This window comes from Lolium rigidum, chromosome 2, assembly GCF_022539505.1.
Source record: "Lolium rigidum isolate FL_2022 chromosome 2, APGP_CSIRO_Lrig_0.1, whole genome shotgun sequence".
Classification (NCBI taxonomy): domain Eukaryota; kingdom Viridiplantae; phylum Streptophyta; class Magnoliopsida; order Poales; family Poaceae; genus Lolium; species Lolium rigidum.
In genome coordinates, this window is record NC_061509.1 from 81,115,884 (window position 1) to 81,127,210 (window position 11,327).

An 11,327-nucleotide genomic window follows, 5' to 3' on the forward strand; every position below is an offset into this window, starting at 1 on the left:
CCGCCAAGACCGAGGTCGAGGCTCAGTTTTCACCGGCCGCCATGACACCCCGGACTAGATCACCATCGCCGAAAACCTGTGTGAGATCCCATGATCCCCCACACAGGACTACCAGCCTGGCCGACCCCCTCCGACGAAGAAGAAGGCCGCCTCCTACCCCGAAACCCTAGACTCCTCCCGCCGCCGAAAATTTAGTAAACTGTAAGAACTAAATAACAAATAAATTGCGGACAGGATGTTTCTGCACCCGGGTGCATATGCACCCTTTATTTGAAATGCATATTAAACATATTTTCAAATGTCAAAAAATACAAATAAAAATGCCTCGTGTATACCTTGACATGTTACATGTTCACAAAGTTGTTTCAGCAAAAATCGATATGTTTTGTGCCATGTACTAAAAAGACAAATTTTTGGTGTTAAAATAGTCTATTTCTCGAGGCATTATTTGTGTTTTTTACATAGGGTACAAAAATTGTCGGTTTTACCTGAAACTTTACGTGTCCACATAGAATATGTCCCTCTACATGCTAAAAAAATTTCCTAAAATTTTTACTTTTTAAAATATGTTTTATACATACCGGGTGCATATGCACCCATGATCAGTTTTGGTTTTTCCAATAAATTGCAGAAAATAAGAATAAAATTAGGGCTTATAGTTCTTGATTGGATCACAAGATACAATGGTAGCTTATATAGACCAAACCAACTACTAGATACCTAGTTAGGTGCAATACCTAATATGCCCTTACCTACCAACATACTACTACTCCATAGCACTACTAGTCCTGACACCATCCTTATTGTCCTTGGATTGTCCTCTATACGTATGCCCATGCAGTTTCAGCCTTTGCCTAGCCTTGTTAGTTCCACCATGATCCCAGTAGAATGTAGTACACGATGGTGACAGGAAGTGAGATGAATATCCCAAAAATAACCCTGAAAACACCCAATAATCAGGTGGGCATTCACAGAAATAAGTGAATTATCTCAAAGCAAGAATATTCAGCAATGAAAAATACCCTGTGCTCATGATGTCGGCGTGGACCTTGTACTCTTCAGCGTACACAAACGAAGTCACGGCTAGGGGTAAAGCCGCCTGCATGCACGCATGTAAGTTGTATTAGATAAATATGAGATTGATTTCAGCATGCATCCTTTATTCAGTAAGCAAACATAGAGCTCCTGCTTAGTGTTGAATTTGTTTACTCTCTGTTTCCAACGTCTATTCTCATGATTTGACAGCGCATGCAGCAAGCTCTTAGAGAGCGCGCGCTACTACCAGCAAAGCAGACTAAAAGCAAAAGATAAACGTTGCGTGCCAACATTATGATCCTAGCAAAACAGATACACATCGGATGGTTACGCCAAGCTGTAGCAGGAAGTAGCTTACTTTTCTTTTCTAATGGACCACTTGTAGATTACAAACGTGATTATCATCCTTCACTATGCATTTTCTGTGTGATCCGCAACTGCAATGATTGTTATTGCTGGACATCTCTTTTAAGAGAGTTGCTGCCGATGTCAATAACTAAGAAAAGAGAATTTTTTGTGCTTACCTGTACAACGGCCATGTGCAGCAGGGTGCCGTGCATGCCGACGACGAGGGAGGCGATCAACATCACCACCGGGCCTATGAGAAACTTGAGGAGCATCGACATTGAGGCGATGGTGTAGCCGCACGGAATGAACTGTGACTGTCGGGCAATGAACGTCCCTGAAACATGAAAGAGGGAATATCTAGCTAGATTAAGCAGCTGGTTAATTTCTGAAAACATCTCGCATTGGAAGTCAAGATTAATCTAAGCGGTCGAGTATAGACAGACGGAGACCTGAAGAGAACATGCTGAGGCCAACAGCTGTGCTGTATATTGTGAAGAGGGAGTCGTCGATAACTTTTGGCATCTTGATTCCACACCTGCAAAATTGGAAAAAGTGCATGACAGATGTTAATATGATTTATGTGTGCAATTTGAATATGCAGCCACGCACTGGATGTTGTGTGGAAGATGAATGAAATGGACGTACTTGAAGGCAACCAGAGACCAGATGAGGCCAAGGATGCTGGCGTATGTATTTGGAATCCTCAGAATCTTCTTCACTGCCATCCACAAGACATGCTTCACCGACGGCGCCTTGGCGACGTCTCCAAAGGTACCTGCCTCCTTGTCCTTGCCGACTGACGTCGTATTCGTTTGGACAACGATGCTACCTTGCGCCTGGGAAGCGACCGTGACATCCGTGGTCTCAATGATCACCACCCTCATGAGGTCACCTTTCTCTGGAGATGCAGGAGAGCTGATGATCTCCTTGGTCACCGTGGCGGCTGCGCGCATGGCCTCCATGTATTCGTAGAGGAAGATAATGACATTGTACCAGAAGCAGAACTGCATCACGACGATGGACTTGAGGAGGGTGGTGGAGACCTCGCCGTACATGCCCCTGAGGAGCGGCACGCCCATGATGATGGTGTTGGGCAGCGAGGCGACGGAGAAGGCGGTGACCACCCACTCCAGCTGCAGCGAGGGAGCCGCCTTGGTCCCGTCATCGTCTCGGTGGCGGCGCGAGCGCGCCCACAGCATCGGGGCCACGAGGCTGAGCAGGATGGCCAGCTTCTGCAGGGTGTCGGCGGCGATGAGGCGGCCGCTCATGGCGTAGAGGTCGTTGGTGGAGACCATGTGGAAGATGAGCACGGGCACGGCGTAGAGCGCGACAAAGTGGTTGATCCCCGCGCACTGCTCGTCGGAGAAGGCCTTGAGCCACCGCACCGACGCGTACCCCAGGGCCGCCGCCGTGTAGAGCGGCGCCATGGCCTCGAGGACCTGGTACACGGCCGAGCCCGAGATCATAATGCCCTACAGCAACTGGTCTCTGCTGGTAATGGTGTGATACAGGCAGTATGAGAGTTCAAGTTTTCGGCGCGCGGGACCTGATTGTATATATAGTTTTAGTTGCTAACCACGTATGCCACCACGTGGTCGATGCGTAGGACTCCCAGGAAGTGTGCGTCACACCATCTCCAATAGACGCGCTATCCCGCACCCGCCCTATAAAAACGTCGGCTGCAGCGCGCGACATCTGTTCGTACGCGCGCGAATATACAACGGCTGGAAGTTCACCCTGCGCCCTCCTCCATTTACCCACCAGCGCCGCCGCCGCACGATTCCGTAGGCTCTAGTCGATTCCGCCGTTGGCCCTGCTCTAGCTCGCCGCCGCGTCGTAGATCCGCCTCGCCCTCGCCTCCTCCCGGCAGTTTCGGCCGCTCCGCCGCGCTATACCGAGCCACCGCCGCCACCGACGGGCACAAGGTCGGCGCTTCCTCCTCGCCTCCCCCGGGCCTCCTCCTCTTTGTAGCGTCGCGCTCGAGCGGCGTCCATGTCGTTGTCGTCGAGCCTACTTTCAACATGGCGCATCCAAGATGCTCGCCGGTTTGCTCGCGAGGTATGCGCCTCTGTCGGCCGCCATCATTTTGTCGATTTTTTTTTTTGCTACTAGCTAGTTGTAGTGAAGTCATTTCATATGTATATTTGTAGAGTTCATTGTACGATTCATCGGATGACGAGTACGACCTAGAGAAAGAAGAGATCATATCCATACTATTAGCATACCGCGCCGTCAAGAAGTTAAAAATAGGTGGATCGGTGTTCGGTAGACAGAAGTTGTGGAGAGAAAGGATTGAAGGGCACGAGAAGTTGACGCGGTCGTATTTCAACGAGAATCCGATATTTCCCGAAAGCTATTTTTGGTGGCGTTTTCGGATGAGTATCGACTTGTTCAACCACATTGCAACGGAGGTGACCAAGTATGATCGATTCTTTGAGCAACGGAGAATTGCCGCCGGAGAACTTGGTCATACCACATATCAGAAGGTGACCGTCGCCTTGCGTATGCTGGCATACGGTATACCGGTGGATCTGGTTGATGACCATTTGGCCATGGGAGAGAGCACTTCTATCTTATGTGTAAAGCGCTTTGCCATGGCAATTGCGAATGTTTTCGGATCCACATACTTGAGAGCCCCCAATGCTCAAGACACGGCAAGACTTTTGGAGTTCAACGCTGACCGGTGATTTCCAGGTATGCTTGGCTCAATTGCTTGTATGCATTGAAGTTGGAAGAATTATCCAGCGGTATGGCAATGGTCAATTCAAAGGGTACAAGAAGGATGCCACTATAGTCCTTGAAGCGGTCGCCAATCATGAGACTTGGATATGGCATGTATTTTTTGGAATGCCCGGGTTTTGCAATGACATCAATGTTCTTCAACGGTCACCAGTAATGACAATACTTGCAATGCGGGAAGGTTCATTGGTGGAGTTTGAACCAAATGGCCACAAGGACAACTATGGCTACTTCCTCGCCGACGGCATATATCCAAGGTGGCAAATATTTGTGAAGCCAGTTATTCAACCACGAGGTAAGAAACAAACCTAATTTCACAATGCACAAGCGACAGCTAGAAAAGATGTAGAGAGAGCATTTGAGATTTTGCAAGCCCAATTTGCCATTGTGGGGGCGGCTAGATTTTGGGCCCAGAAGTGCCTTTGGTATATCATGACCGCTTGTGTCATCATCTATAACATGATTATAGAGGATGATTATGGAAAAAAGGTGGATCCTACCCACTACAAGTTGATGGGGCTTTCCGTGCAAGTGAGAAGGTCTGCACATAGGATTGTCCGGTTCATTGCCTCATACCATGCCATTCGCTCCAACGAAACACATGATGAGCTCCAAAAAAGGATCTCATGGAAGAATGGTGGAATTAACATGGACAACAATAGTTGCATACTTGTTGTATTGTTTGAAAACTATATGTTGTATTGTTTCAAAATTATGTTGTATTGTTGTATGTTGATCCGTAAAATTATTGTATTTGTTGTGGACAATTTGATGTACTTGTTGTATTCTTGTGTTGTAATAATAAATGGTACATTTATTTGTGAATTTATGAAACTTGTTTGATCTTGTTTGATGCATAGTTGTGTGTGATTGTTGTTTCCGCCGGTGCTGCGCGCTGTATATTAGAGCATCCGGTGGAGTAAACTTTTTTGCGCCCGCGCACGGCCTCTAGTTTAGGGCTTCCGTGAGAGAAAATTCAGCGCAGCGCGCTAAATGTTTCAGTGCAGTTGAAGCGACATACATCCCGCGTCGAAATATAGCGCGCATGTTGAAGATGCTCTCATTCTTGTCATTTTCTCCCCTACTGTTTGTGGCTGTTTTGTATAGTAGAGCAGTGGCACAGCCCCGATTCGTGGAGTAGTCTAAACAGGCGATGGGGACGAAGTTAGCTGGCTCGATGTGAATGTGTCGCTGTATCAAGCTAGGCTAGCAAAGCTGGCTTGGTTGATTCCTCCGGAGACTTGCTCGACACGAGCCATTGGCGATCTGACCAAGTGTCTTCGTGTAGGTGCGTGTTGTTTCCAGGCCAATACCAAACCGATCAAACCGTGTGGCTAGCGGGAGTGATGGTTTTTTTCCCGTGTCCTTTTTTGTGATCTTGTGAGTTGTGAGAAGTAAGAATTTGGTTATTTTTCCTTCGACTGAGAAACGATCACACCCATTAATAAATTAAGTTGTATTAGAATCTGGCTATTTTAAATCTCAACTATCATCATCCGTTTAAGTCACTATACTTACCCTTACCACGCCATACGCCCAAACAAAGAGAGCAAAATCTAAAAATCACGATTAACATATCTGAAATGACTCTTAACAAATACATGGGCTCCTAGACCTTATTCGGAATCTACCTCGGATCCGGTCAGAATGATCTGAGTTAGAGCATCTCCGGTCGCGTGCCCGAAACTGATCTTAAAGGGATTTGAGTGCGCTAGACAAAAGACGTTCTCAGAGGCGTTCCCCAAAGCCGCTTTTTATCTGGTGTGGCCCGATACGGTGTCCGGCGCACCGAGTCCATCTCCGCTACACAAGGGACGCTCCGGGGACACCGGACACACTGAAAAGCGAGGCGAGGAGTGGTGAGACCGACGCGTCAACGGCACATTAAATTTAACATAACCGTCGCCTACCTCGCGACGGAAGTTATTGGCGCGCAGCGACGGTGCAGTTCCCGCATAGGCGCAGCGAAGCATCTCGTCGCGCTTAGCTCTGCGTGCCGGTGTTAATAAGCGCCACCGCTCCCCCGCCTCCCTCCGGCCTATAAAAGGGTCGCCTCTCATCGTCCCTCTCACACACAAACCCTAGCGCCTCTCTCCCCAACCCTAGCCTGCGACGCTTGTCGTCGCTTGCGACGCCGTCATCTTCATCGTCGGACATGCGGGACGAGGTGGGGCCCGTGCTGTTCGAGTTTGTCGTCGTCCTCAAGGGCGACCCACACGCCATCCAGAGGCTGTCGGACACCTTCGCCGACTTCATCGCCGGCGACGGGCGCCCGGGCTCGCTTCATTTGCGGGAAGCTGCCTGCGGCTGCTGTCGGTGGATCATGGACGTGATCTACGACGCGCGCGGCAAGATGTACCTCCACATCGGCTGGGAGAAGTTCGCGCGCTACCACCGCCTCGAAGCCGGCTTCGTGCTCGTGTTCTCCTACTTTGGCGAGAGGGACATGAGTGTCAAGGTGTTCGACGAGACGCGTTGCCGCGGGCACTACCACGGCGACAGCTCCGAGGAGGACGACAACTGATGAGTGTTGTTTCTTCGCAGTGAAAATATTTTCATGGACGTTTCTGGTTGTTCTTCCTCGGAAGAACCAATAGAGGCACCGTCAACACCTGGATTTTCCAGTTTGGGTGACCGACACGAAACCTTCGATGCCCGGCCTAGTTAGGTTTAGTTATTTTGCAATGTTTTATATTTGTGTCAACCATGATTCAAACTATGTATTAGTTTGTGGAAAACCATGTTCCAAACTATGTCTTCGTGTAAACCACGTTCCCAATTATGTATTAGTTTGTGGAATGTTTCTTCTCTTTATTGAAATAAAAATGCAAAAAATAGAGTATTTTAATGTTTGGAGGCGGTGTTTGGGGGACGCGGCTGGGGAGCGACGTCCCCCAAACGCGGCACGAACGAAACACCCCCCAAACGCTCAATCTGGTACCGTTTGGGGGACGGTTTGGGGGACGCAACTGGAGATGCTCTTACCTAGGTTACCACCCAGAATTTTGAACCCAATCTAGATCTCACGAACATGCTCAAACGGCTAGTTTTTTTTGGTATAAGCCCCCTTCTTCTCCAAAGGGGTACCTGTTAGATTGATCTCCACACGATAAAGCCCAACGGCTCGATGTGCCCCTTGACCACGCCCTGATCGGGGGCGCCCAACCGAACTCTGGTTGGTGGGCCCATGTCTTCGCGCTACATAAATAGATGGGGTGGCGGACGCACACGGTACGAGGTTCACCATGCACCGCAGCCCCACCGATATCCCCTACCAATCTAGGTTTAGCTTAGGCCGATGGGAAGCTCCACCGTACCGCCACCTCTGCCTTGCCCACGCACACACACGCACAAGCCGTCACCCTCCACCATAGCCAATGGGTCGGGCTCGCTGAGCTCCAGTGAAGGAGGGTACTACTTGATGAGCTGCATCAAGGATGTTCCAACCCTCGTAGGTGAAAACTACACTTAATGGAGAAATAAGGTCGATTTGGTCTTTGTTTGTGCTTGAGGTGGACTGGGTTGTTGTAAGGGTACATTTCCCTTAAGTTTGTTTTTCGTAATTAATGACAATTCTCTATGGACCAATGTTTTCATTGTGTTTATATGAAGGAACATTCCGTAGGTAATTCTTGTAGTCCATGTGTTAAATTCAAGTGTGAATGCCATGAAGATAAAGATATACCTTGGGTATTGGCATCAAGATATTGAGTGGTTGACTTTAAGAGAAGAACTCTAGATATGGCTCTAAGTCGGTGTCATGGTAGCCTCATGAGTTGAGCTATGGTTGACTAAGGTTTAGAGCATGCAATCAAATGAAGAGTTCTCTATGTACATCAAGATATGTTTATAGAGCATGAGAAGATACAAGGTTGATCAAAACTAAGAGTTATTATTGAATTCAAGTTGGTCAACACATGAAGCATAAATACTGTGTCACTTTGGATCATGTGGTCTTGTGGATGGTAAGTCTTGTCAATTATGCTTCTTGAGCTAACCCACTATATATGTCCATTTTTGTTGTCTATGTGGGTTAGGTATCTTGCCATGGGCATGCATCAAGAGTATGATCTCATACAGCCCATGTGAAGATGGCATTGATACGTCTCCGACGTATCGATAATTTCTTATGTTCCATGCCACATTATTGATGATATCTACATGTTTTATGCATACTTTACGTCATATTTATGTATTTTCCGGAACTAACCTATTGACGAGATGCCGAAGGGCCAGTTCGTTGTTCTCGCTGTTTTTGGTTTCGAAATCCTAGTAAGGAAATATTCTCGGAATTGGACGAAATCAACGCCCAGAGTCTTAGGATTGCATGAAGCTTCCAGAACACCCGAGAGCCGCCAGAGGGGGGCCACAGGCCCACCACACACCAGGCTGGCGCGACCAAGGGGGGGGGGCGCCCCCCTGTTGTGTCGTCGCCTCGTTGACCTTCTGACGCCGCCTCTTCGCCTATATAAAGGTCCCTGACCTAAAACACGAGACGGAAAAGCCAAGGTACGAGAAAACTTCCAGAGCCGCCGCCATCGCGAAGCCAAGATCTGGGGGACATGAGTCTCTGTTCCGGCACGCCGCCGGGACGGAGAAGTGCCCCCGGAAGGCTTCTCCATCGACACCACCGCCATCTTCATCACCGCTGCTGTCTCCCATGAGGAGGGAGTAGTTCTCCATCGAGGCTCGGGGCTGTACCGGTAGCTATGTTGTTAATCTCTCTCCTATGTGCTTCAATACAATAATCTCATGAGCTGCCTTACATGATTGAGATTCATATGATGATGCTTGTAATCTAGATGTCATTATGCTAGTCAAGTGGGTTTTACTTATGTGATCTCCGGAGACTCCTTGTCCCACGTGTGTAAAGATGACAAGTGTGTGCACCGTGTGGGTCTCTTAGGCTATATTTCACAGAATACTTATTCACCGTTATGAATGGCATAGTGAAGTGCTTATTTATATCCCTTTATGATTGCAATGTGTTTTGTATCACAATATATCTGCGTGCTACTCTAGTGATGTTATTAAAGTAGTTTATTCCTCCTGCACGGTGTAATGGTGACAAGTGTGTGCATCGTGTAGTACTTGGCGTAGGCTATGATTGTGATCTCTTGTAGATTATGAAGTTAACTATTGCTATGATAGTATTGATGTGATCTATTCCTCCTTTCGTAGTGTGAAGGTGACAAGTGTGCATGTTATGTTAGTACTTGGTTTGGTTATGTTGATCTGTTATGCACTCTAAGGTTATTTAAATATGAACATTGAATATTGTGGAGCTTGTTAACTCCGGCATTGAGGGTTCGTGTAACCCTACACGGTTAGTGGTGTTCATCATCCAACAAGAGGGTGTAGAGTCTAGCATCTATTTATTTATTTTGTTATGTGATCAATGTTGAGCGTGTCCACTAGTGAAAGTATGATCCCTAGGCCTTGTTCCTAAATACTGGTATCGCTGCTTGTTTACTGTTTTACTGCATTTATACTACCTGCAATATTACCACCATCAACCACACGTCAGTCCTGGACAGCAAAGCACTTTTCTGGTGCCATTGCTACTGCTCATACTTATTCATACCACATGTATTTCACTATCTCTTCGCCGAACTAGTGCACCTATTAGGTGTGTTGGGGACACAAGAGACTTCTTGCTTTGTGGTTGCGGGGTTGCTTGAGAGGGATATCTTTGTCCTCTTCCTCCCCGAGTTCGATAAACCTTGGGTGATCCACTTAAGGGAAACTCGCTGCTCGTTCTACAAACCTCTACTCTTGGAGGCCCAACACTGTCTACAAGAATAGAAGCACCCGTAGACATCAAGCTATTTTCTGGCGCCGTTGCCGGGGAGGAAAGGTAAAAGGCACTCATACTCCGGTCCCAGGTAAAGTACTTTTCTGTTGCCGTTGTGTGTGTGCTCGAAGCTATTTCCTTTAGATCCTGCAATTGCATCTTTTTGTTTCTTGTTTACACTAGTTAGGCATAATGGACAACAATGAGCTTCTTATTCTATTTCCTGATTTAAGACATGGATGGTTTGATGCGAAAATTAAAAAACCTATGGAACATATTAGTATGAACGCTTTGAACACCATTGTTGCTAATGATATGGAAAATTCTAAGCTTGGGGAAGCTGGCTTTGATGAGCATGATATTTTTAGTCCCCCAAGCATTGAGGAGAAAATTTACTTTGATGATACTTTGCCTCCTATTTATGATGATTATAATGATATTGGTCTTTTAGTACCGCCCATTATGGAGGATAAATTTGATTATGATTACAATATGCCTCCTATATTTGATGATGAGAATAATAATGATAGCTACTTTGTTGAATTTGCTCCCACTACAACTAATAAAATTGATTATGCCTATGTGGAGAGTAATAATTTTATGCATGAGACTCATGATAAGAATGCTTTATGTGATAGTTATATTGTTGAGTTTGCTCATGTTGCTACTGAAAGTTATTATGAGAGAGGAAAATATGGTTGTAGAAATTTTCATGTTACTAAAACACCTCTCTATGTGCTGAAATTTTTGAAGTTACACTTGTTTTATCTTTCTATGCTTGTTGCATCATGCTTCATGAATTTGTTTATTTACAAGATTACTTTTCATAGGAAGCATGTTAGGCTTAAATTTGTTTTGAATTTGCTTCTTGATGCTCTCTTTTGCTTCAACTCTTATTTCTTGCGAGTGCATCATTAAAACTGCTGAGCCCATCTTAATGGCTATAAAGAAAGCACTTCTTGGGAGATAACCCATGTGTTTATTTTACTACAGTAATTTTGTTTTATATTTGTGTCTTGGAAGTTTTTACTACTGTAGCAACCTCTCCTTATCTTATTTTATTGCATTGTTGTGCCAAGTAAAGTCTTTGATAGTAGGGTTGATACTAGATTTGGATTACTGCGCAGAAACAGATTTCTTGCTGTCACGAATCTGGGCCTAATTCTCCGTAGGTAACTCAGAAAATTATGCCAATTTACGTGAGTGATCCTCAGATATGTACGCAACTTTCATTCAATTTGGGCATTTTCATCTGAGCAAGTCTGGTGCCACTTTAAAATTCGTCTTTACGTACTGTTCTGTTTTGACAGATTCTGCCTTTTATTTCGCATTGCCTCTTTTGCTGTGTTGGGTGGATTTCTTTGTTCCATTACCTTCCAGTAGCTTTGGGCAATGTCCGGAAGTGTTAAGA

At 46.3% G+C, this 11,327-nt stretch overlaps 1 protein-coding gene across 1 annotated transcript; it reads right to left on the reverse strand.

The window, feature by feature from the left end:
• Positions 1-863: 863 nt before the first annotated feature.
• On the reverse strand, positions 864-2,849 carry LOC124689917 (probable auxin efflux carrier component 9). The gene is made up of 5 exons (XM_047223372.1): positions 2,029-2,849; positions 1,833-1,918; positions 1,560-1,717; positions 1,023-1,099; positions 864-939 (listed from the first exon to the last, which is right to left on the reverse strand). The coding sequence occupies exons 1-5, from the start codon at positions 2,847-2,849 to the stop codon at positions 864-866; spliced, it is 1,218 nt and encodes a 405-aa protein (XP_047079328.1).
• Positions 2,850-11,327: the final 8,478 nt, after the last annotated feature.